Source organism: Anabrus simplex, chromosome 1 (assembly GCF_040414725.1).
Source record: "Anabrus simplex isolate iqAnaSimp1 chromosome 1, ASM4041472v1, whole genome shotgun sequence".
Taxonomy (NCBI): domain Eukaryota; kingdom Metazoa; phylum Arthropoda; class Insecta; order Orthoptera; family Tettigoniidae; genus Anabrus; species Anabrus simplex.
In genome coordinates, this window is record NC_090265.1 from 1,637,613,733 (window position 1) to 1,637,641,605 (window position 27,873).

General features: G+C 38.5%; 2 protein-coding genes across 4 annotated transcripts in view; one reads left to right on the top strand and one right to left on the bottom strand.

Annotated features, from left to right (window-relative positions):
* LOC136858638 (myrosinase 1) overlaps positions 1-19,745 on the top strand; it is a 100,408-nt gene extending 80,663 nt beyond the window's left edge. For all 3 annotated transcript variants that reach the window (XM_067138342.2, XM_067138343.2, XM_067138341.2), the window contains 3 exons: positions 15,652-15,786; positions 17,863-17,969; positions 19,524-19,745. In XM_067138342.2, coding sequence (XP_066994443.2) covers positions 15,652-15,786; positions 17,863-17,969; positions 19,524-19,641 — 360 coding nt within the window. In that variant the 3' untranslated portion in view covers positions 19,642-19,745. The remainder of the gene's footprint in view (positions 1-15,651; positions 15,787-17,862; positions 17,970-19,523) is intronic.
* On the bottom strand, positions 693-3,023 carry LOC137497093 (uncharacterized). The gene has a single exon (XM_068225721.1). It carries the CDS (start codon positions 3,021-3,023, stop codon positions 693-695), a length of 2,331 nt encoding a protein of 776 aa, XP_068081822.1.
* Positions 19,746-27,873: the final 8,128 nt, after the last annotated feature.

Sequence of the window (27,873 nt, forward strand, 5' to 3'; positions counted from 1 at the left end):
GAATGTGAATTGATTTGGGCTCAAGTCAAGAGAGAAGTGGCAGAGAGGAACAAGACATTCAAAATAAAGGGCGTAGAAAACTCACGTCAGAAGCCATCGACCGTGTGACTGCTGCAGATTGGGAAAAGTGCTTCAATCGCGCGGAAAATGTTCAAACAGACGATTGGGCCAAGGAAATAGTAAGGGACGAAAGAAAGGAGCCATTCATCATCGGTGTAAAAGACGACTCGACAGATAGTGAGATGAGTGATGACAGTGACTAAGATTGCCTTGAAGCCAGAAACCGATTCTTACTTCATTGTAAATTAATGTAAACCTATTCTTTAAAGTAGTTCTTTTCCTATATTACTCGGTACAATACACAGTATTCAAATATTTATAATGTAGGGTAAACCATACAGTGATGGGCACTTTAAGAGGGCTCAAATAGTTTTATTTCACATACACCGAATAATTATGGAGATACATATTTCATTCATTGCAAGAGAATAGTGAAGTGTTCCTAGTTTTATAAGAATGATATGTTAGATATTTAGTATTAATTGCTGACCTTCTATAAAATATTAATTTCAGAAATTCATAAAATGACAGTGATGGGCACTTTGAAGACTAACTTGGGCACTTCGAAACACAGTGATGGGCACAGAGGAAAATACCTTCTAAGGAGTCACAAAACCTATTATCTACTTAGTTTAATCACTTCCACTGTAATCTACTATATCCAAACAATTTATGCAGAAGAAAATATTCTCATCCTCTGATTCATTTTCTGCTGGATGCAAATCGTTTCCCACGGGAAGGCATTTCTTGTGGAATATCTTCTGACATATTTGACAGGAAACTCCTTGTATCTTAGTATTAAGGCTACCGCCACACTGGAAACAAAGTCCAGAAGAAAATATTTCGGCGGATTTCCGAAGGGAATTGTTAGTTTTGCTCTCCAGCAAGAAGTTACTTGTTGACGCCCCGAAGAAACATCTTCCCATCTTCATTTCGCCTGTACTCAGGATGTTCGTAGAAGTACTGCCTTGTTCACAATCAGCTACTCCTTTCCTCTCAGCCAGACTTTCCGTGTTCTGCTTCAAGTGTTCGTCACCATGATTCCTCTCACCAGATTGTTCATTGCGATTCTCAAATAGCAAGACTTTTTTTACAGATGTAGCTGCAGTCATTTTGGGGTCATTGCTCTCTCGTATGACAGGCAAAATATCCTTCCTTTTCTTGTTACCCCTTTCATTCTTGTTTATTTGGAACTTTTTCTCCTCTCTTTTTCTCTTTCTGTCTTCCTTCTTCCTCTCCTCATTTGCTTTCGTGTCTGCCTTTTCTTTATGGATGTCTTTCCATTGCTTTGACGTTATCACGTAAGGCATGCGTTGCACATTCCGTAGATTTTTCCTTTTGGGCGTTTCAGGCCATACAAGACAGTCTTCCAGTGATTTAACATCCGAACGCTTCAACACACTGCTTGACGATGGTGTTCGTGGCTGAGGCGATTCATTCATGTGTAGAGGAGCTGTACTGAGGGTCGGTTGTTCTTGTTCTTCATATACATTCTCCAGAGCAGTTTGTTCCAAATTTGTTTCTCTGGTTTGCTGTTCTACATCCTGTCCATCAAACTCCGAATTTTGATCATTTCTCTCAAAAAATTCCTCATACAGTCTGTACAATACAAAAAATTCTTCACTGTGTTCTTCTTCAGTTACCTTCTCAATATTCTTGAACTGCTCAATTCTCTCCTCTCCAACAATACTGCAGAATTTTTGAAATGTCAGTAATTTGTTCTTCTCATCCGAATTATTCACATTTTTGTTAATATCGGTTGGAGTGGCAACACTGTACTTTCTTCCAATACATTTAGTGAAGTCTATGTTGTCTGGGTTCCATGGAACAAGACCACAGGCTCTGAAACCACTTTTCAAGGTTTCTGGCTTTATTCTCTCATTCACAATCTTTTCCAGCACTGGAGCAAAGTCCTTTCTCGTGAGAGCTTCAGAAGGGTGTTCTCGACGCCAATTTAGCACTCCCTTTTTCCACTCACTCTTGACTGGCTGAAATACAGCAACGTCCGCTGGTTGGAGAATTCTTGTGGCGTTCGGATATAATGCTATAAGAATTATCTGAAGTTCAGTACAGAGCTCGCTAAGCTGAAATGTAAGGTGGCTCTTGTGACCATCCACAAACAGTATCACTGGAAATTTTACTTGTGTTTTCACTAAATGGGGATGAAGAACATTTGCCACAAATTCGAAGAATACTTCGGATCTCATCCAGCCCGAGTCACTGCAGCCTATGCCCCATGAATCTGGAACAGACTGTGCAATCTCATTAGGCAGTCTTTTATAGTTGTATACTATCATTGGAGGGCAGACTGAACCATCGGCTCCAAATGTGAACATAACTGTCAAGGTTTCCTTTTCATTTCCCATTGAAACTTCATAAACATTTTTTGAACCTCTTGGAGCAATGACTTTTTGATTCTTTGGGCACAGTTGAAAGTTTGTTTCATCTCCATTAAACACTCTTGATGGGTCTTGGAGTATATCAAACAAATTTTCTGATTTCAGATATGTTTCAATCTCTTTAAACCATCTTCTAATATCTGCTTCACTTATATTAGCACTAGCCTTCGTTACAGTCTCAGATGTCCTTTCTGATAGGACCGGATGTCTCCTAAGGAAAGCTTTGTACCACCCAATTCCTGGTAGGTTATCCTTGAAAGGAGTTTTCCTTTCGTTTGATTTCAGGAATTCCTGCACACTGAGTTGAACATCTTCTCTTCGCCTAGGGAAACCTTTCTTACTCAAGTCTATTAGCCAGTTAACCAAACTTTCTTCTTCATTGTCGCTAAGGATCGGATTGGGACCAAATGTAGACTTAGGTTGTCCTTTAAGGTAACGCTGAAGTGTAGACCTAGTAACACAGAAGTTTCTTGCTGCAGTTTTTATCTTCTCTCCATCGCGTACCGCAGCAACTGCAGCCATTAGACTTTCTTTTCTATAGGGCTCCTTTCCTTTATTTGGCATTTTGGAGCTGGAATAAAACAAACAAACCTATGGAATCGAAGTAAACAACTGTATGGAAACTTTTATGAATAAAAATATATTACGTCTTTTGCATTCACTTAGCCTTATTTATGATGCTTACGCCCTTAAAGTACGTATTTAGTGGAATAATATCTGCTTAAATTATCTGTTAGGATATTTCTCTTGATAAACTTAACGAAATATAAAAATAAGGGAGAATCACAGTGATGGGCACTGCCAATATCACACTGATGGGCACTGTGCCCATCAGTGTCAAATACCATTTTACATGTGTTCTATTGTTAAAATGTATACACTGAGGGCATAGTGAAAACATTGATGAAATAAAAATGTATAATGCTCAAAGGTTCATAAATTACAGTGGTGGGCACCCAATGCCCATCACTGTTTTCTCAGTTGCAAACAGTCACAGTTATGGGCACAGCCATTTGTAGATTATTGTTAGTTGGTAGAAGTTCAATAAGTATATCAAAACATAATTATAACTCAGGCTAACATATTTAAACAGCAGATTCGGAATATATAGTAGCATATTTTCTTACCTCCTTAATAACTGGATACACTCTTCTTAACAATTTGATAAGGATTCAATACCAAACCAACATGGATTCCACAACACTAACAAACAAACTATGCTTGTGCTCATTGCGTGGCCACAGACCATGGAGATTGCATAGGAATATACCTAAGAGTACTTTTGACACAGAGGTACAAATAATGGATGCATACCGCTGCCAGAAGGCTTATTTTTACACTCCTTGTAATTCCAGTGCCCATTACTATGTTAATGCCCATCACTGTATGGTTTACCCTAATAAAACTGATACGGATTAATATGTAATCCAAAAGTATTTACGGGGTCCTGCAGCCTATGCTGGTGCGCGCGCCCCGAACTGCTTCAGCTAGCGACATTTACATGATCGCTTTCCGGGCCATTTTCCAGGAAAATTACAAGACTCGCGGAAATATGTTTCAGATAAAAAAAATATAAGTCAGGCGATTTTTTACATTTTTCCCGCAGACAAAATTTTATTGGCTGAAGAAATAAAAACTTGGCCGCTTACTGAAATTTTCAATACATGATTCTACGGATTTAAACTTACTCGTTCAAGATTTTATTTTTCATCATTATTTAAAGTGGTTTATATGGAAAATAGTTATACCACTGGAATCAGCAGTCTTTTCTGAAGCTTGTAGTATAATTTGTCTCGAAACATTGTATGAAGTAACATCAGAAGCTTGAGAGAGAACAACTTGCCTCGCGCTCCGAAATGATGTGTTTAGTTAGACATTTCTTCGCCAGTTGCTACATAACCTTGGCAATAGCGTAATTTCTCTGACCCGCCTAATTTCGTGGCCGCGAAAATAGTGTCTATAAATGCCTATTTTGATCCTTAGTGCATATTTGCAATGAAGTCCCACTTAAGCACCATACACCTTTCCTTCTTTTCCTTTCCTTTTTTTTCTTCTTTTTTTCAGTGTATCTAGTTGGTCGCTAGAGTGTATGTTCTCTCGAGTTAGAAATATCCCAACTGAAAGGTGGCATGTATTCAGCGGCGTAGCCAAGGAGGGGGGAAGGGTTACAAGGAGTTGGAACATCTCCCCCTCCCCCAAGACCTCTCAATGGAATTTTTACGAAAAGATAATCAGAAACTGACAATAAACAAATGAATGTCGACTCAATGGGTTAGTTCTATTGACCATTCAGAGGTACATAATAATTGTTAAACCAGCAGATCTCCTGAATCCATTTTCTAAGAATCCTCGAAAGTTGTATAGTATTTATTGAAGAACATTACAGGCTTTCGGCCCAAATACATGTTCCAATTACAAAGAGAAAAAGAGAAAAATATATGAACTAAATATACCGTGTGGACGCAAAATAAAAATAAACTAAGTCTACAATGTGGACGCTCACACGGGCAGATAACCAGACCACATGCAAGCGCCACTCCTAAAACATAAAAATAAACTAAATCTACTATGTGAACACTCACATGGGCGGGAAACCTATCCACATGTGAGCGCCACCCTTATAACTACCTTACTGACCGGCTGTGCCGTCCCCCCTGGTGATTCCTCGAATATTGGATTTTAGATTGTAAACTGAACATACTATTCGCCATAAAACTACTGATCTTGATCACATTGTTCTTGTTCTGTATTTTAATGTAAAATTGTGTAGTGTACCGGTACTGCAATCTGAATATCAACATAATTTACTAGTATCAGGGTCATTATAATGACGCCCATGTATGCGTGCTCCACACATGCACAAGCACCTTCATTATGTTCTGTCATCATTTTGTAACTATACCCCCCCCCTTCCCCATTGGTTGAAGCTGGCTATGCTACTGCATGAATTTAAGCCACAGACACTCCAAAAGAGTAACAAAGTAGTCGTCTGTAATGTAGCTGGAGAGTTTCATACAAGAAGATAATGAAATTGCTGCTGTCAACGTCACAATGTATAGACATGGGCTTTGTGCAATCACTGACCATGGAAAGACATTGGGAAGCACCAACCACAATTTTTACAAATATGTAACAATCGATCTGGCCATAATTTTGATGTGTGTGGTCTTCTATGGTTTCTACAATCACTGAAGCCACCGAAGGCTGCACAATAACGCATTCCCAAGCGAGGTGCGACACGTGCAGAAAATGACTGGACTCGGACGAAGTTGGGGATGTGTGACATCTGGTTAATGCAGTCTGGGAGCAGTTTAAAGGAGCGCAGAATGTTATCAGTGGAGGAGGGATACTGACTGGAAGGTGATCGGGAATTTGAATCGATCAATCACTACTGATTTGCATTTAGGACAGTCGCCCAGGTGGCAGATTCCCTATCTGACGTTTTCCTAGCCTTTTCTTAAATAATTGCAAAGAAATTGTAAATTCATTGAGCTTCTCACTTGGTAAGTTATTCCAGTCCCTAACTCCCCTTCCTATAGCGAATATTTGCCCCAATGTGTCCTCTTGAATTCCAACTTTATCTCTCAGCCCAAACTTTGCAACACTTTTGTAACGCTACTCTTGTGTCGGCAATCACCCAGAACAAATCGAGCTGCTTTTCTTTGGATTTTTTCATTTCTTGAATCAAGTAATCCTGGAACTCTAGTTGGGGTCTTACCAGAAAGTGATATGCCCTCCCCTTTAAATCCTTACTACAACCCCTAACTACTCTCATAACCATGTGCAGAAATCTGTACCTTTTATTTACAACCCCATTTATGTGATTACCCAGAGAATATGGAGTAGGTACCGCGGGAAACTGGGACTGAAATTTGTAGTAGTGATGGCCTGCCTGAGAGGGATTTGTTTAAAAGGGTCGTAGAGTAGTACATTCAGGAAAACAGGGTAAACTAGGGAGCGGTGGAAACTGTACAGGAAACTGCAAGTCATGTACTTTCAAACAATGTGCTTTACGTCACACTGACACAGATAGATTTTATGGCAACGATGGAACAGAAATGTTCTAGGAGTGGAAAGGAATGGCTGTGGCCTTAATTAACTACGGAAAAGCATTTTTTAGGGGGTCGAAACCACTATCTCCAGAATGTAAGCTGACAGCTGCGTGACTAGGGTTACCAACCGTCCGGCTTTTGCCGGACATGTCCTGCTTTTCAATCATCTTGGTTATGTCCGGCCGGCATTTCTAATTTATCGACATTGTCCGGCATTTTTCGTTACAAGACTGCTCACTTAGGTTTTAGGCTGAGGACAGCATATTATTGTATCGTACATCAACTCCATGTGCTCAGGGCGCTACTTCTGAGGGTGGAAATAAGTAATACTAATATTCGCTATATTGAACTCGAAGTCCAGGCATCGATCAACCAATCAATGCGCTTCATTTCCACGTTTATGTTGAGAGAAACCGGGAGTGTCAAGAGCTACAGTTTACATGTGCTTGCCATATGATTTGCAGCTATCGTGTTTGCTTATCTGGTTGTCGCCGTAAATGATAGTGCGAGTATGCAGCGAGTGGAGTGAAATATTAATCTCATTGCATCCTATTACGTACCGGTATGTCATCTTTGCAGCCTGAAAGGAGTGAATCTAAAAAAATACAGTGCAAATTTTTGGATAAACTAAAACATAAGTATCCTTGCTTTACTCACGGACGCAGTGAAAGTGAAGCGAAATGTGCAGTGTGTGATAGTTATGTTAATGTCGGATACAAAGGTGTTGGTGACTTGGAAAGATACGTCAACAGTGAAAAACACAAAAAGACGGTGAGAACTAGGTCAATATCATGTTCAATGTTATCATTTGTCACTCCCAAATATTCACCAGGTGATAAAAAAGTTCAAGCCGCAGAAGCTACAATGTCATTTCATACAGTTTTCCATCACCAGTCTTACAAATCAATGGACTGCACAGCTAAATTAAATAAGAGTATGTTCTTAGGTTCTGAATTAGCACAGAAACTGACCTGTGCAAGAACTAAAACAGAAGCCATAATAAATAATGTTATTGCTCCTCACTCGATAGATATTATAATTGAAACTCTTAACAATAAACTTCCATTTTTTGGCCTAGGAACAGATGCAAGCAATCATGGCGCACTAAAGTTGTTTCCAATTGTCATCCAACTCTTTGATTACAAAAATAATGGCATTCAGATAAAAGTTTTTGATTTACAAGCATGTCCAAATGAAAGTTCTGAATGTATTTCCTCCTATATTTCAGATACTCTCAAAAAGCATAAAATTACCTCTAGATGCATTGCATTTTCTGGAGACAACGCCAATGTTAATTTTGGAGGCTTTGCATGCAGGGAATGGAAGAATGTATTCTCTGCTCTCAAAAAAAGACTTGAATGAAAACATAGTAGGTGTTGGATGTCCTGCTCACATTCTACATAACTCTTCCTGTTTATATTGAGTCTGCGGTGATGAAAATTTTCAACTTCTTTCATATATATGCAGTGCGCACTCAGGAACTGAAAGACTCTTGTGAATTTGTTGATGTAAATTATCTGTAGCTTTTAAATCATTCTAAGACTAGGTGGTTAACATTGTATCCAGCAGTTGAAAGAATCCTGCAATTGTTCCCAGCTCTGAAATCCTACTTTCTTTCTCAAGGTAGGAAGTCAATGCCTTCATCATTTAGAAACTTCCTTGAAAATGACTTTTCAGAGCTCTATCTTTTGCTTCTTTCCTCAACCATGCACATTTTTCACTACAAATTTTTTCACTTGAGAAAGAACATAATTCAGTTGTAGAAGTGCTTGAACTATTAGAATCTGTCCAATCTCCATTGAAAGGCAGAATTGAAGGTCAATTCATTCCCCTTAAAGTCAGACAGATGTTAAATACATTTTCAGAAGATGGTTTGGATAAAGAATGCAAAGTGTTTATGGAGAATGTATCTTGTTTCTATGAAACCTGCACTGAGTACTTGGATAAATGGATGCATCCTATAGAGGAATTCAAGTGTTTCAAATGGTTGAAACTTCAAAACATTAAAGACCTCAGCTTTGACGATATTGTACCATGTATTCAGTACTTACAGTCAAAAGGTGTAGAAATAGATGATTCAAAATTATTCGACCAGTTCTGCAACGTAAGGGCTTATTCTAAACTTCAACTTTGGATAAAGATACAACACTAGACCAACAATGGTCTGTTTTTTTAATAAGTGCCAGAACATCGAGGTATTTTCTGAACTTTTGAACATTTGCCAGGTTTTCTTTGCCATACCAGGCAGCAATGCCTCCACTGAACGTGTGTTTTCATTCATAAATGCTCAATGGACAAAGGAAAGGAACCGTTTGTTGGTAGAATCAGTGAAAGGAATGTTACTTGTGAAGTTCAATTTCAAAGATGTGTGGTGTGAAGAATTTTATAAATATGTACTTCAAGAAAATAACTCGCGTCTTCTTTCAAAAGTAGGTTCTGTTGAAAAATACAGCTTCAAGGAAATGAACTGCAGCAAGGACAGATCATTAAGTAAGGTATTCCCTTTTGTAAAAAGTTGTGTGTAATATATGAATAATTTTGTTATCGATTGAAATTGTCAGGCATTTTTCTTAAATGTCCTGCTTTTTGCTAAGCAATGTCCTGCATTTGGAAATTTTCAGTTGGTAACCCTATGCGTGACCCAAACCCCGCAGCCACTCGTTTGGTCACAAGTTATGTAAGGATGATATAAAAATGATAGGGTTGACCTGTACAAGTGTTGTAAATAATTAAATTATTTAAAAGGTATATATTTGCAAGATTTTGTAATAGGAGTTTAATAATGGCTAAGAACTGGAGTGTTTATCGTAGAGACAGGCCAGAACTGTAGGAGGGAGGTACTCACACTGGTGAAAGAACAGTTTGTTGTAAGCTATGAGAGAGTTATGCGGGGAAACATGAAATTTTAGGTATAAGTCTCATCTCTAAAGACAACAGGAAACTTGATATTTCAGGGATGTACAGATCTGGAAAGTGTGGCGCTGTCGTAGAATTATTTGATAAGATAATCAGCTGCGTGGGAAACGACATGGAAAGCAACATGACTGTAGCAGGTGATATCAATTTACGAAATGTCATTTGGGAAGATAACACGTATGACAGGAAGCATGACCTACAAATGGTGAATAAGTTCATCTGGGAAGGACAACTGATTCAGAAAGTGATGGAACCAACTAAAGGGAAGAATAATATGGATGTGGTGCTGGTAAAAGGGAGTTATCTCTATAGAGAAACTGAAGTAATAAATGGTATAAGTGATCACGAAGCTGTCTTTATTGTAGTTAAAAATAAATTCGATAGAAAGGAACGTTGTAACAGTATGACTATTAGGCAGTAGGCTATCATATGGTTGATAAAACAGGCATGAGGAAGATTTTAAAAAGTCATTCTGATCGGTGGAATATGGTAATTAAAACTGTAGCAGTCCGTGGGATGGGTTTAGAGCAATAATTGAGGAATGTGAAAACAGCTGTGTAAAATGAAATTGTTTTAACCTTTAAAACAGCAACAATCAATCAATCATCGATCTGCATTTAGGTCCGTCGCCCAGGGCGCAAATTCCCTATCAGTTCTTTGCATGGTCTGTTCATAAATGTACATTTAAAGGTAGTAAAAATCCACTATATAATAAGAGAAAATAAAAGAGACTAGGAAGGAGGTGCAGGTTGGAAATAAAATGTCAGAAGTAGTTGTGGAAGTAAGGAGAAATAGAAGGAACGTACTAGGAAATTGAATCTATCGAAGAAGTCTGCTAAAGACAACATGATAAAAAGCATAATTGGCAGTCATACAAAAACAAGTGAAAATGGAATGGTATGTATAGGTACTTCAAGGCAGAAACAGGTTTGAAGAAGAGTATTGCAGGAATCATTAATGAACAAGGGGAGTGCATATGTGAGGATATATCGAAGGCAGAAGTATTCAGCCAGCAGTATGTAAAGATTGTTGGGTACAAGGATAATGTCCAGGTAGAGGAGGTGACAAATACTAAAGAAGTATTGAAATATACCGACGATAACAAAGAGATTTACAATAACATACAAAAGTTGAAAACTAGAAAAGCAGCTGGAATCGATAAAATTTCTTGGGATATACTAAAGACAATAGGTTGGGATAGAGTACCATGACTGAAGTACTTTTCGATTACTGTCTGCATGAAGGAGCTCTACTAAATGAAAGGAGAGTTACTATAGTAGCCTCTGTGTATAAAGTAAAAGGCGATAAACATAGAGCCGATAATTACAAGCCAGACAGCTTAACGTATTGCGTGTAAGCTTTGAGAAAGCATTCTTCCTGATTAGACATGTATTCGAAATTACTGTTTGATAGAAGGCAGTTTGGGTTTAATTCAAGTTATTCCACTGAAGGTCAACTTGTAGGATTCCAGCTAGATATTTTTAGATTCAGGAGCACAAATGGTCTGTGTAGCGATTGACCTATCTAAGGCTTTAATAGGGTAGATCATAAGAGGCTACTGAGAAAAATGAGTGCTATTGCACTAGGATAAAGAGTAACTGAATAGGTGGGCATATTCATAGAAAACAGGACTCAGAAAATTATAGTAGGTGAAGCATTATCTGATCTTGTAACCATTATTATTGTACCTTTAAGTTATGAGATGTGTAATGGACTGGAATCACAGATAAGGCGTTTTGCAGATGATTGTATAATGTATAGAGTAATAAATACGTTAAAAATTGTGAATGATTGAAAAAATACCTCAACAATGTTGAGAGGTGAACAACAGACAATGGTATGAATGGGGTTAAAAGTCTAGTTGTGAGTTTCAAAAAGAGTTAAAGTCCTCTCATTTCTAATTACTGCATTCATGCGGTGAAAGGGCCTCGTGGGGATCACTGTAGGTATCCAAATCTTAATATAAAGAAAGATTAGGGTAATCACATAAATGGTATTGTAAATAAAGGTTACAGATCTCTTCATATTATTATGAGGGTATTTAGGGGTTGTAGGAAAGAGGTAATGGAGAAGGCATGTAAGTTTCTGGTACAACCACAATTAGAGTACGGTTGCAATATTTCTGTATTCGAGAACTGGAAAGAACCCAAGTAAAAGCAGCTCGATTTTTTCTGGGTAATGTGCGAAAAAAGAGTACTGTTACAAAAATGTTACAAACATTGAGCTGGGAAGACTTAGGAGAAAGGACAGGGGCTGCTCGACTAAGCGGTATGTGTCCGAGCTGTCAGTGGAGAGATGGTGTGGAATGGCCATTAGCAATTCCAAGGCTTTGTTAAAAAAACTAACAATAATGCTACAAACATAGTGATGTTTCACTATGTACAGTTGCTCAAGAGAAGAATGAGTTGCGTAGTAGTGTAAGTTCCTAGCATTTAATATTTCATCAGACTTAATTTTAACTATTATCAAAATGTAATTCACCTCCCATGTAGAAATATGTGAACCCTGTGGACACACACAAAAACATTATATCTACCCATGTGAGAAAAGTGTATCTGTAAATAACTTATACAGTACCATGTGCTCGTTCCTTTCTTGGGCGATTGTACAGTTCTTGCAAATGTTTTCTGTGTATACTGCTTTCGTTTTATACTAATTATCTCGTTGTGAATCATAATCAGTGTAATAATGGTGATCACTCCTCTCCTTGCTCGTCTATAAATTTAAAATACTAGGCTGACTTTTGTGACCGCGATATTGAGAGAACGGCTGAACCGACCGACATCAAAAAGCATTCTGATAAAAGCTCTTGGCCTGTAGATTTGCAGAGCATCTTTAAAAGCATAAACATTTCTTGCCGTACATGTTTTAAATTATTAAAGAAAAATGTAACTTTCTGACTGACTAAAGTGCTTGCAGTACTTCAAAGCCGCCTGAAACGTTAGAGCGCTGAGCAGGTGGCACAATAGGGGACGTGGAAAGGGGTAGGCACGCATACGCAGTCAGACGTCTTCCTGGTTATCTGTACTTCGTGGAAAGGAATAGCCGCTGTTTTGCTGCCCAGTGGTTAAACACTGCACAGAATTCCTCTACATTTAAATGAGAGTTCGGTGTCTGGATTAAAATGAAATTCCAAAGCAACTGACGATATTCAATCAGCCCGGCTCAATATGACATAAAACCCCAATGGCAAACAGTCTTTCATTAATGTGTGTGAATCGTCTTCTAAAATATATCACAGGCAGCGGCATTCTATTCCCTCTGTTGGAAAAATTATTCTTCTTGGAGAAGATTCCATAAATGTTTTGCCCGTTTTGCCAAATGCTTATCGCCAAACAATGATTTATTATAATAATTGTCTTGAACACTTTCATCTTTGACCCTTCTTCAAACACGCCGCTTATAAAAAAATACGCGAACAAAACCACAAAGAATAGTATTCGCTGATTTTTGCAAGAAGTCGGTAACGGTGACTACCCCTTAGTAAATGTTGATGGAGCAAACGTTATAGAAATACCGTACCCACCAGAATTTTAGCACATGATGATGTCGTGATTGAAATTGATAGCAAAACATTCACTTCTGCGAAAGGTGTCACAATTTTCTCGAAAGTTGCCATTCTTAATTAATTTGAAGGTCATTGGGTTTATACCTGGTAGTTCAAAACCATACACTAGTGTCAACACATTACTGAAGATGAAAGCCAACTTCTTCAATTTCCTACATAATTCTTGAATTCTTTGAGGTTAATGGTTTGCCTCCACATAGTCTAAACATTGGAGCCACAGCTATGTTCCTTGGTAATCGTAACGTTTCTCAACGACTCCTAAACAGAACTATATTAGGGCCTAATTCTAAGAAGTATGTACGAAAATTGTTTAGACTTGGAAATAATAAGTGGAGATAAAGCGGGACAGAGAGCTCTATTCCCTCGTATTGACTTTACGAGATCTGAAAAAACACTTCCATTTTCTTTCAAAAGGCATGAATTTCCAATTCTCTTGGCATTTTGTATCACGATCAATAAATCTCAAGGGACGTGAAGGTCTCTTCAGTCAGTTCTCAGCCAAGGCCAGTTAAATGTTGCAATGTCAAGAGAACTATATTTGTAAGTTGCAATAGTGCCAAAAGGTAACTGTACAAGGAATGCACCGAGCAAGTGGCGACGTGGTTTGGGTCGCGCAGCTAACAGCTTGCATGTGCGAGATAGTGGGTTCAAACCCTACTGTCTACAATCACAAAGAATGGGTACCGTCCACCTAATCAATACTTTATTATATCTTGTTACTAAGCAATACCGGTTTCGACCTTCACAGAGGTCATCCTCAGCTGGTCATAAGATCTAAAGTTAACTTAACATATAATTTTAAAACATTACTAAATCTAATGAAGAATGTCACATGATGTGAGTGATAATATTAAAATATACAATATATAAAATATACAACGATATGATGTGTCTTCTGGTTTAAAAACAAGCGTCAATATTCTATGACATGTATATGTTACATAAGATTCTAGTGTACTGTTCGTGAGTAGTAGATAATTTGGTGAAATGCAATTTCAACAAGTAAAATGTTTATGGCATTCTTGAGGTACACTTTGAAGTTCAGTTCATATTGGTGAATCGGTGTATACATTCATTGGTATGTTTATACTAAACATTCTGGAACATTCTATGATATGGATGTAATAAAATTTATTAAATAATACATTAAAATACGATTAAATGTTCACAGTATTCTTGCGGTACGCTTTGGAATTATATTAATTTTGTACGTTCACAGGTACGTTAGTACCAAGCATTCTAGAATTCAACTATGTATATTGTTTTTCTTATAAGTTCATATGATTAAGAATGTTGGATGATGAACATCAAAATATTATGGTGTGTCATTAGTTTTCTTGGTACTGATAGATTACAATAACCCTACTGTCGGCAGTTCTGAAGATGGTTTTCTGTGGTTCCCCACTTTCACACCAGGCAAATGCTGGGGCTGCACCTTAATTGCGACCACGGTCACTTCCTTTGCACTTCTAGCCATTACCTATCCCATCGTCGCCGTAAGACCTACCTGTGTGGGTGCGACGTAAAAAAACTGCAAAAACAGTAAAGTGCAAGTAAATCCTTCAATAAATATTTAGCCTATTGACCGTCATGTCTTGACGGTTTTCAGATAGTTAAATGTAATTTTCCATAGTAGCTGATCCACCACTCGAAAATAAAATGAAAATAACTTGAAATCAAAATTGTTTATAAATTTAAGTATTTAGGTGAAATTATAACTCATAATCTAAACAAAAATCCAACTTGGCAAAATAGAATACATAAATAAAATAAAGCAAATTATGTCAGCGAAAACACATACAAGAGGAAAAGCTTATCGATCGTAGCCAAATTAAGACATTATAAACTACACAGACAGAAGTGTCTGCTGCAAGAGAATCTATTTTCAAAACTACTAATACACCTGAAATTGATAAAATACTTAAGATAGAAAGAAGTTATAACGTGTATAAATAAACAATATCACGTTAATGGCCATTGGATAATAGCTTCAAATAACACAGTGTATAAGGAAATCAAACCAATATTGATCACAATTAGAAAGAAGCGCATCTCATTTTTTTATATCTTATTAGAACACCGGAAACTAGAATTAGTAGAACGATAACAGAAAAATTATGGAATAGCAATACCAGGATTAAATGGATCACAAAAATTAAGAATGATATTAATGAACTATATGACTGGAAAACAGGTTGTAGGTTTTCATTTTTTTTTCATTAATGAACTATAAATAACAGGTTTTCATTTTTTTTTCATTAATGAACTATAAATAACACTAAATGATCTCAAGGACAAAATAGACAAAATTAAGATTCTCAGTGACTCACATGTGAGACTACAAAATAAAATTAATAAAAGGGCAATAGGTAGTGTGTTCTCAACTGAAGAAAGGATGTTGGCATCTGAGAGGATGAAGAAATATTGGAAGCTTAGAAAAGCTAAATTTCCTTTGCATAATCGACTAGAGTGCTCCTATGTTCGCCATAAAATGTTACAATTACAATTACAATTTGTAGCAATTCTCTATCACGAGGGTGGATATGGAATACTTACTCTTGTACTTCCTCAGTTACACAAATCTCCCCTAATGTACCTTATTATAAATACTGAGCTAGTTAGAAGTTAATCTTAGATATTCTATTTCTGTTTTCAGGTTGTGCCCTGGGGGTTCCGCAAGTTGATAACTTGGGTCCATGAGAATTACAATGCTCCTGATATCCTCATCACAGAGAATGGGTTTTCAGACGCTGGAACTCTTGAAGATACAGACCGAATTAGCTATTTCAAGGTAAGGTTGATGGCATGGGTTTGCTGTACACAGGGAACAGTGGAGATGATTGATATGACATTTGATACACCGGCAGGGAAGTGGATTGCGCCATATTGAGGTGACGGTATCTAGAGTTGCATATCAAGCATGGTTCTCACTAGATGTATTTACGTATGATCATATTCGAGAAGTATCAAAGTGTACCCGACTTCATACTTAGGCCTAGTTGAGGAAAGTTTTTCTTCCCATAAGGATACCCTTATTCCTCTTTCCAAGAGAAGTTCTTTCTACTAATAGCATTCAGTTTCCATCGGACATGTAAACATTACTGTATATTGATAGTGGGTTAACGTAGCATTAATACAGAGAAGATTTACAGTGACTCAAGTTAGGGAAAGGTAGTGGCCGTGGCTTTCATTAAGGTAAGTCAGGTTGTAAAATGGTACAACATGGAAAATTTTCAGGGCTGCCTATGAATATTTTAGCTATACTATTCAATACACTACACAGAACTGAGGTGTTATTTATTATGACTAGGGCTCGAAAGTTGAGGACCTATAAATTGGCTAAAAAGAGACCTCAACATATCAAAAAAAGATCCTAAAACTGACAAAAACGGACGTAAAAATACGATCGAAATTCATTCATAATTTTAGTTTTTATTATATATTTAATGAATAGATATAATATTTAAAAATTTAAAATTCTGGTGGTATGCAAAGAGTGCAAAAATATATTAGTGAAACACTTATTCTTTCAGACATTATACATATTTAGATTAACAAATTTTAAAATCCATGTTTGTTATAAAGTACTCGCAGAATTTGCAATCCAATATTTTTTTCCACCTAGAATAAATTCAGCGAACCTGCAATGGACACCTTGGAGAAAGAAATTGAAATTGGAACAACTGGAATCATATTTGGCTTAACCACACTAGGGTTACAGAAATTAGGATTTGGAAACTTTACCTCAGTGGTCTTTCCAGTATATCAAAATCTCCAGGTTCTTAAGTGTAAAGGATAGAAAGTTTTCAGACAGTACGTTGCGAAACACCGAAACGCTTCTCTCCACATACAGATGTTAAAGGATTGATACTTGAAGCAAGTGACATTTTCCTTTTCAAAAACACTCACAACAAAACTTTCTCCTTTAAATATTTTACTTATCTTGCACATAACTTCATACCCTTGTTTCTCAAGCAATAGTTTCATTTTTCATTTAATTTAATTTAATTTCATCTTCTCTCTTGTCAGATACAGTTGAAATATATGTATTTACTAAAAAAAATATGTTTAAGGAGTAATGGATGAACTTATGATGTTTCGAATTGAGAATAGGCAATAAAAATCAAGTCGAAAGAAAGAAAGAAAGAAAGAAAGAAAGAAAGAAAGAAAGAAAGTGGGGTTGAAAAAACCGTTAATACCAAAAAAGGTCAAAATAACAATAAGCCAAAAACGCCGAAAAAGGAAAAAAACGGACAAATAAAACCCACCATTTTCTGACCTACAATTACCTAGAATGAACATATAATTTTTGGGCCTTGTCTTCGGACTCTCGAAATAAAAAGAAGATTTTCCCCTCCTTGCTCCAGTTACCAATTTGGTATAAGAATATCAGGAACTTGTACAAATCGATGGCTAATCATTTGTTTAGCGTTTTAGTGTTATCACTTTCATTTTATCACATAAATCCATTGGAATAGTGCTCTGAAATATCTTCACTAATACATTTGACCACAGATCGCACAATAAACATTATGTAGCTGTGTAATTCTGATGGAGCTGACAGCCAACATACTGGGGGGGGGGGATGCAGCCCAAGGAGTTTAAATGTAAAAATAAAACAGTATATTTCCAAACCGGAAGTTTTATTCTCCGTATACAGTAGGTTATGAATACCTATGTATTTTATGTATTTTATTTCTTTTATATTTATGTACTTTTATAATCATCACCGAACTTGTTTTATTCTGTAATGGTTTGCTAAAAAAATATAAATACAACACGATCTACAAAAATGTAATTATATAACTACAGAAAGGCACATCATGTGCAACAACCTGATATATAATTGAATGTCTTTCATTTACAGAGTCACTTAACGGAGTTGCTGAAGGCAGTGTATGAGGATGGAGCTAATGTTATTGGTTACACAGCCTGGAGTCTACTGGACAATTTGGAATGGAACAATGGCTATACGTAAGTAATATTATCGAAATGTTCCAGCATGTAATTCGAATAAGTTTCGTAAAGGGATTCTGTATTATGTATGTCCGTAGCAAATCGGAGACGAGAGTGTACATTTTAATTTAATCATGATACGTTTTTCAAAATATATTGATAAGACCGCTTGTTGTTAGAAAAGAGTAGTGATGTCAATGCAATTCGATGTTAAAATTCTTGTTGTTTTTGTTGTTATTGTTGTCCATCTCCTTGGGTAAACGGGCAGCATAATGATTTTCGTTTCAGAAGGAAATGGGTTCCATTCTTAATCGGGTCAGGAATTTAATCATGTCTAGTTAATTCCTCTGGTTCGGGGACTGGGTATTTGTGTTCGTTTAAATACACTATCTTATGTTACATTCGATATACCTCACTACTAACCACCAAAGAAAAATACTTGTGGATGCATCCCTCCACGAAGGGTTGGATTCGGAATGGCTATACTTGGCTGTAAAAACAGGCCATGTACATGGATTGCCGATGCCAAGAAGAGGGTGAAGTCAGTGTAATTTTAAGCAATAAATAATAACAATAATAATGATAATACCTACACCGGGTGGATGTTTTCCTGATAAATACATGACACCCATGGTCGAGGAATTCTGAATATCTGCACCATCTTGGACTTGAGAGTTTCCTCCATGTTACATTAAATGGGCTATCATGTCTCATTATGATTCCATTACAACATCTTGTAACACATAGCTATTGCCAAATAAAACTCATGAACTACGTGACGTAGGTCAGGATTTTTAACATAAAACCGAAAATTATTGGTTACGTCTTTAACTAGATAAATCCGTTTATCAATCACTCAATCAATCAGTTATCTACATTTAGGGCCGTTGCCCACAAAACACAACATCGTACCTCTTCAGCAACCAATAGTCTCGAGAGTCCTTCTTCGTGTTTGCTGTACCCTTAAACACACCAACTTTTGATAACCTTCTTTTGTGAGGAAAACACAATTTTAATGGCATTAATTCTAATCCAAGAGGTTCATTACAAAGGCAATACTTAATTGAATCAATCAGATTTTATGGAGATTCCGACTCAGGTGTAAAAATCCTTTTCGCCATTTTGAGCAACAATGAAGAATATAGTGGACTAATCTTCTTCTTAGCGAATTGGGCCAGTATATTATGCAGCTATAGCAGAAAGATCATGAAAAATAATGTTTCACACTTTGCCTGCTTTGATTTTGTCATTCTTACGCTTGGGAAAAGTGTGGAAGAACATGCCTTTCGTACTTTCCCCTTTGGATTTTAAGATTTTAGACAATTCTAGTCATTCCATATCATACCGGTTTTTGTTGCTAACAATTCTAATGTGTAGTTTTGGAAAAATTAGAATGATAATCTGTTTAAATGTCACATGCTCATCTCAAGGTATTTATTCCCAGTTTTGACGTTTCTTCTAAACTCACATATTTTTCTTCCGTTCTTCATTTCAATTGTATTATATCTGCTATACATACCAGTGTTATTGGATTAAAATTGGAAGTAATTCAGGTGAATCTAAAATTTTCAGGCAAAGGTTCGGGGTGTATTACGTGAACATCACCGATCCAGCGAGGCCGAGGATTCCCAAGGCATCGTCTCAATTTCTAAAGGAGATCATCCAGGCTCGTGAAATACCACAGGACTAACTGCTAGAGTTCTACATTCCAAGACAACATTTACTGCATGTTTCAGACATGCTTTCCTGTAAATATGAACATTAAAATCAAGCTCTTATTTGTTTTAAGATCAATATTTCTTGTTTGTGGCAGTACATTCCTATTTAACACTTATTTTATTTCTGTATCCTCGATTTAATTACATTCTATTGGTGGTAATTAAAGTGTCAAGAAGAAGGACTACCGGGAAACCAACCTCTTATAACTTTACAAAATACTTATCCCAACATTTGGGCATCAAATGTAACCTTTCTATCTTACTATTAAATTTATCAGCCCTATGCTTGGAACCGATTTGCAACATTACGATGATTATTAATAATAATTACAATGTATAATTTGACGATAGTGCTGGTATAGTTGGGGACAAATCATGACGACCTCGCCTCATACCACGACTTTCCAGCGACTTATAGGATTTACTACCTCTACTGCAGCCAGAGTTGCCGAATCGGCTACTGCACTTTACACGAAGAAAGGGTAAATACTACAGAAAGTGCGGTAGAAAGTGGTTTGGCAGCCTCTCCAAAACAAACAAGGATCACTTAGAACTCGTTAACTCAGCAGGGTGCAGGGTGTGATTGACTACTGGCTTCCAGTTCGCTTCCAGGAAGTGAAGCCGTCATGTTTTGTCCCCAACTATAAATGCCCACCATAGGTTACCAAAGAATCCCTCAATTTATAAGAAGAAGAAGAAGAAGAAGAAGAAGAAGAAGACCCAAAGACAACATAAGTTTAAATTGCCTAGGTTTTGCCAATGACCTTGCTCTCTTGTCCAACAATATTCAGGAAACCAGACAAGTTATATCACTACAGGAAATAGCACAGAAAATTGGTCTTGGAATATCTTTTGAAAAGACAGTAATCATGTTTACTGACTCACCACTCATAAATAAATTGCCATAGGAAACCAAGAAATCAAAATTGTAGATAAATTTAAATCTCCGTGAGAAATCACAACATATAACCTCAATAAAAAGCCAGGATGGCATAACAGAATAAATAAACTGACCAGAGCACAATATGTTACCAAGAATACCTACAACAAAAAGGGCCTGTCAATAACAACAAAATCAAAACATTACAAAACAGTCATTCAACCAGAAATAACATATGCAAGCGAAACCATCTTCAAAACAACTAACACTGCACAAATAGACAAAATACTCAAGGTAGAGAGAAGAATCATTAGAACGTGCATCAGCAAATCATACCAAAAAGATGGACACTGGAGAGTAGCTGCTAATGAAACAGTCTACAAGGAAATAGAACCAGTAATGAGCACAATCAGGAAGAAACGCATTTCATTTTTTGGACATCTAATCAGGACACCAGAGAACAGGATAATCAGGAGAATAATAGGAAAATTATGGAATAGTAATTGCAGCATTAAGTGGATTACAGAAATCAAGGAAAATATGGATGAACTACAAATTACAGTGGAAGACCTAAGAAACAAAACCGACAAAATCAAGAAACTCACAGACAAACAAACCAGACTGCAAATCAGAATCAACAAACAGACAATAGGAAGGGTGATTTCCGATGAAGAAAGAAGGATAAAATCAGAGAGAATGAAGAAGTACTGGGCTGACAGGAAACTGAAAAATTATTTGTATAAAGTTGGCTAGAGTGGTCCAATGAAGGCCATAAAATGTAAATAATAATAATAATAATAATAATAATAATAATAATAATAATAATAATAATAATAATAATAATAATAATAATAATAATAATAATAATAATAATAATTTATTATTTAAATTTAAATTTAAATTTATTTAAATTTATTATTTAAATTTATTATTATTATTATTATTATTATTATTATTATTATTATTATTATTATTATTATTATTATAGGAATTAATAATTTACGGTAGAGCATAGAAGATTCTATCTCGGACTGGAAAACTGGTATCCTGCTGACCGGGCCTTACCTAATACCCTCTGCAAACAATAGAAAATTGTTGAAGCATACAGTCAGGCTGGTTCAGTCTCCCTGTGAAGACATGTGACTCGTGCCTGTTATGATACCGCGCATATCACCATCCTTTCGCATGTAGTTGCAGGTGCGACCATTCCATGCTTGATAGACATGGTAATTCGCAGTGGCGTATCCTGGAATCTCCACTGAGGCATGCAACTAGTAACCATGCAGTTAACACAATGTATTAAGTAAATTTCAATTCTACTCACCCTAATTACATGTAGGTGAACTTGAGCCAAACAGTTTTACTGTAAGTTTCTGGATTGAACGTGCGTACACAATTCTTGTTTTCTCTTTTTAAATTTACGAGGGTCCGCCTCTGTGGTGTAGTAGTTAATGTAATTAGCTGCCACCCCCGGAGGCCCGGGTTCGCTTCCCGGCTCTGCCACGAAATAGTAATGTGGTACGAGGGCTGGAACGGGGTCCACTCAGCCTCGGGAGGTCAACTGAGTAGAGGTGGGTTCGATTCCCACCTCTGCCATCCTGGAAGTGGTTTTCCGTGGTTTCCCACTTCTCCTCCAGGCAAATGCCGGGATGGTACCTAACTTCAGGCCACGGCCGCTTCCTTCCCTCTTCCTTGTCTATCCCTTCCAATCTTCCCATCCCCCGCAAGGCCCCTGTTCAGCATAGCAGGTGAGGCAGCCTGGGCGAGGTACTGGTCATCCTCCCCAGTTGTATCCCCCAACCCAGAGTCTGAAGCTCCAGGCCTCTGCCCTTGAGGCGGTAGAGGAGGGATCCCTCTCTGAGTCCGAGGGAAAAGCCAACCCTGGAGGGTAAGCAGATTAAGAAGAAGAAGAAGAAATTTACGAGGGAAGGTAGAGGTCGCGCGGCTTTAACTATTTGCATCTTTTCATCAAACGAACGGCCAGTAAATGGCTTTTCAAACTGATTTACAATTATATCCGTTTTAGACTCATCCATCGTTAATACCACATGTGCGCAAAACGACGAATAGCACAGGAACAGCACAGACAGAATGAACTCACTAATCAGCAAAACACACAATGAATTAACTCACTAGTTAGCCACAACTCAAGCACTGGAGGTAAGTCACCCCAGTGGCGTTGGTCAGTTTCTTCACGTTGGGTTCTCGCTAGGGGGTAATCTGTGTGTCCCGTTCGCTGTAAACATGTCGACTTTTTCCAAGTTGCTAACAGATGGCAAAGGGTAGCACGGGTATGGGGTGACAAATTCTGACCAAGTTTCAATTGCAGCGACATCGTTCGGAGGGTTTCTGAACTACGTCTGCCACTGAATGCAATTTTACGATTGAATGCCTTACGTCGTTAACTCCCCCATTTGCTGTCTCTTTTTTCCGAGAGTGGAGTAGACGGCGAGACTACACCAGCACCACACGTAATCAAGCAACGGAACTAGTACAGTTGCGCGGACCTTTTGAACTTCTGAGAGATGAAATCGTTAATATTTGACATGAAACAACCTAAAATCGTAAATCAGACAGTTCTTTGTGTTATCATAACGCATGCAATGAATGCCTTGCATTCAAGGAGAATACGCCCCTGGTAATTCGCCATCTAATCTGGCACACTTGATGATACTTGTAAAGCTATTACCACATAACCCAATAAACGCACAGAACAAGAACTGAAAACAGTTTATGTACGCTAATTGCAGTACAGAGACCGAATTATGACAAAGTTTATAGTCCCTCCTTCAGTTATACCATGAATAAATAACACTGGCAGCATCAATCAATCAATCAATACTGATCTGCATTTAGGGCAGTCGCCCAGGTGGCAGATTCCCTATCTGTTGCTTTCCTAGCCTTTTCCTAAATGATTTCAATGAAATTGGAAATTTATTGAACATCTCCCTTGGTAAGTTATTCCAATCCCTAACTCCCCTTCCTATAAATGAATATTTGCCCCAGTTTGTCCTCTTGAATTCCAACTTTATCTTCATAGCATGACTGTCTTACAAGTGTTTGTAGCTACTGGCACAATAAAATATAGGAACACTTCTTCGTCCGCCTCTGTGGTGTAGTGGTTAGTGTGATTAGCTGCCACCCCTGGAGGCCCGGGTTCGACTCCCGGCTCTACCACGCAATTTGAAAAGTGGTACGAGGGCTGGAACGGGGTCCACTCAGCCTCGGGAGGTCAACTGAGTAGAGGTGGTTTCGATTCCCACCTCAGTCATCCTCGAAGTGTTTTTCCGTGGGTTTCCCACTTCTCCTCTAGGCAAATGCCCGGATGGTACCTAACTTAAGGCCACGGCCGCTTCCTTCCCTCTTCCTTGTCTATCCCTTCCAATCTTCCCATCCCCCGACAAGGCCCCTGTTCAGCATAGTAGGTTAGGCTGTCTGGGCGCCAGTTGTATCCCCCGACCCAAAGTCTCACGCTCCAGGACACTGCCCTTGAGGCGGTAGAGATAGGATCCCTCGCCGAGTCCGAGAGAAAAGCCGACCATGGAGGGTAAGCAGATTAAGAAAGAAAGAACACTTCTTCACAAATTCCATAAATATGACTGACAGCATGACACACTGATAACAATATAGATGTAGGTCACGTGGAGTTTTGATTGTTAACGTGGTTGATAAGGAGGTATCCAGTTTCCGTCAAAAGAGTAGTGTTTCCAAAATGATGCGAACGTTTGGCCAGGAAGACTTCAAAGTATCAATCAATCACTGATTTGAATTGAGGGCTGTCACCCAGGCGATGCATTCACGGACCGTACTTGTACACAAGATATGGGCTTTTGGGCTTTATGCCGTGTCAAGAAACCAAGGTGAAACTCTTTACGTTTCGCAGAAAACTTTGTTCCGTGTCTTCAGAAGAAAATCTTGACTGTTCATGAGAAAGACATCTACAATAATGACCGTTTGAATTTAAGAATGCATTACCATTGGAGCTGTAGTGGTACACTCATTCGTCACCAGGTGGATCGCTGTATGCTGGCACAGCACTCCAAGCGGGAGCTGATGACAACATTAAGCTCCAATTAAGATGTATTTTCACACCATGCCTGCGTAAGGAGTATCAGAGAAGTCATAGACGAATCAGGGACGAATGTGGTAGAAGAAATAAACAGAAACTAATAAAATAAAATACAATGCAACGAAAGACACGGGATAGAATAGAACGCAGCTGAAGAATTGAAAGAAAGTACGACGGCAAGTCAATAAGTATCACATGTAATCAAATTTGTATAATTTATTACAGAAAGAGTACATACTTTTTATTGATATCATTTTTCAACAAAATCACCCTGCTTTCCAATGCACATGTTCCACCGTTTCACAAGCTTTCTGATACCCTCTGCAAAAAAAAGTTTTTGGTTACGCAGCAAGCCAGGTATGCACCGCTTCCTTCACCTGTTATCGGAGGTGAATCAACGACCTCTTAGAGCAATTTTAAGTGGACCAAACAGATGGAAATCCGACGGGGCGAGATCGGGACTGTGCGCAGGATGCTCCAACACCTCGAAACACAGTGTCCGAAGAGTGTGAGCGGTTTGGGTGGCGGTATGTGGACGCGCATTTTCATGCAACAAAAGAACACCTTCCGATAATCGACCTCTGCGTTTGTTGTGAATTGCAGGTTTCAGCTTGTTTACCAGCAGTCCAGCATATCGCTATAACGTTCACTGTTTAATATTTCTCCTTTTCCTTGTTAAGTACCAGGATTGGCCCTTGAGAGTCCCAAAACAAATGTGAGCCTCACTTTTCCTGCAGAAGTTTGACTCTTGAATTTGCTTTTGACTGGGGATCCGGGATTCTTCCATTCCATGCTCTGATGTTTACTCTCTGGTTTGAAGTGGTGAACCCATGTTTCATCTCCAGTGATGATCCGTTTTAGAAACGTTTCACCTTCGTTAGAATGACGGTCCAGTAGGTGCTGACAGATTCTCACACGATTTTGCTTCTACTCTTCACTCAGTTGTTTTGTAACCCATCTCGAGCAGACTTTGTGAAAGTTAAGCCTGTTATGCATGATTTCATATGCAGAACCATGGCTAATGTCCATATGGTTTGTCACGTCATCAACAGTCTATCGTCTGTTATTCAGGGTCATATCACACACTTGTTCAGTATTGCCATCAGTTACGGCTGCAGATGGACGCCCGGATCTTTCCTCATTCTTCACGCTCGTGCGACCCTTTTGAACTGTTCAATCCACTGGTAAACACTTGGCTGTGGTAAAACATTGTCCCCGTATTGTGCGGTGGTGGTGGTGGTGCTGATTATTGTTTTAAGAGGAAGTATAACTAGACAACCATCCTATATATAACACTAATCAGGGAGAAAAATTGAAGGGATCCGACACTTCGAAAAATGAAGGTATCGGCCAAAGAAAGACAAGGACCATGAACGGCGTGAAAATGAAAGACTCCCTAGCCCTCGGAAACCTAATAGCTTCGGGGTCGGAAAATAACAAGAGTTGACCAAGGAAGGTCGGATAGGATAAATGAAAGTGAAGAGCGTGGCACAAGGAAGTAGAAGCATTGCCAGGACTCAGCTAAGGACCCTGTAGTCGCCAACCTACGCTCCAAAGTTCAGAGCCCCTGGAACCAACCTGTATTGTGCTGAAAGTTTTCCATGAATTTTCCCTCCTGGTACATTGTCAGACCAAAGAAAACGGATTACGGAATGTTGTTCTTCCTTGGTGCAAACAGAGAGTGGCTCGGCCATCTTTACGTCGCAACATCGCAAGCTGTACTGATATGATAACACTGAATCCTATCACAGACGCGTAGACAACGGTGCCATCTAGCGACTGGTGAGCACACAACGCCATAGAGCCAACGTGAAGTCAATTAGAGCAAAATTGCAGATACTTATTGACTTGCCTACGTATGCGGAGAAAACCAGAGGATGAATAATGAAGAGTTTTTCTTACAGTTTGCTTTACGTCGCAGCGACGATGGGATAGGGAAGGCCTAGGAATGGGAAGAAAGTGGGCGTGACCTTAATTAATGTACAGCCCCAGAATTTTCATGGTGTAAAAATGAGGAAACCATCTTCAGGGCTGCCGACAGTGGGGTTCGAACCCACTATCGCCAGGATGCAAGCTCACAGCTGCGCGCCTCTAACCGCACGGCCAACTCACCCGGTGAATAATGGTGTTAGACGGTATGTGCGGGCATAACCGGTGTACACACGAATGAAAGTATGACACTTAGCACGTAACACCTAGCTTGGAATGAACCATCTGGTGATGACAAACGTACGAATTTGGAAAACACCGAAACGAAATAACAATATAGAAAGGACAGGGAAGAGAGCTACCTACGTAAATCCTTAATGGCTGGCAACCACGTATTACTTAATTGATAGCCAGTGTCCCTGTTGAAATTGTTAGGATTTTTACGTATTTCCACAACTTCCCGTAAAATCCTAGACCTGTAGCTCAGATCCTTTCAAACAGAAAAAAGATGGCCTAGGCCACCATAGCTCAGTTGCTAGAGCAACCGACGCGAAATCTGGAGGTTGTGGGTTCGGCTGGCCATTTTTGTTCTGTACTTAACATCTCTTCAACACGTACTACATGTACGTAACACGACCTAATACGTTGAAAGTCTGTTTCGATTACAATGCGGTCGTGAAAATTCAATATTCATTGACATGCCCTACAACGGGAGACTTAAACGCACTCTACAGTGTGCTAGCAGCAGTGCCAGACCTGTAGCTCAGATTCTTTCAAACAGAACCAAGTGGCCTAGGTCACCATAGCTCAATTGGTAGAGCAACCGACGCGAAATCGGGAGGTTGTGGGTTCGGATCCCACTGGTGTCCGGCTGGCCATTTTTGTTCTGTACTTAACATCTCTTCAACACGTACTACATGTACATAACACGACCTAATACGTTGAAAGTCTATTTCGATTACAATGCGGTCGTGAAAATTCAATATACTCCTTATGATGTTTCTGGATGTAGCATCCACCTCAAACTCTTCCAGAACATTCAATAATGACTGTCGATCAATCGAGTCGTATGCTTTTCTGAAGTCCACAAATGTGACCACATATTCAAAACTCCAATTTATCTTGTAGCTGATGATGTTCTTCAGATTGAGAATTTGTTCCGAACAGGAACGGCCCTTTCAGAAACCAGCCTGGCATTCGCCAATATGCTTATCATGAAGAACTTCGATTCCGCTGAGGAGTGCTTTAGAAAGAATCGTGTAAGTAACAGTCACTATCGATATACCTCTGTAATTGTCAACGTTGTTATTGTCTCCTTTCTTATGG

Bases quoted from the DNA above. Each gene is read 5' to 3' on its own strand.
- LOC137497093 (XM_068225721.1), bottom strand. From the start codon at position 3,023: ATGCCAAATAAAGGAAAGGAGCCCTATAGAAAAGAAAGTCTAATGGCT.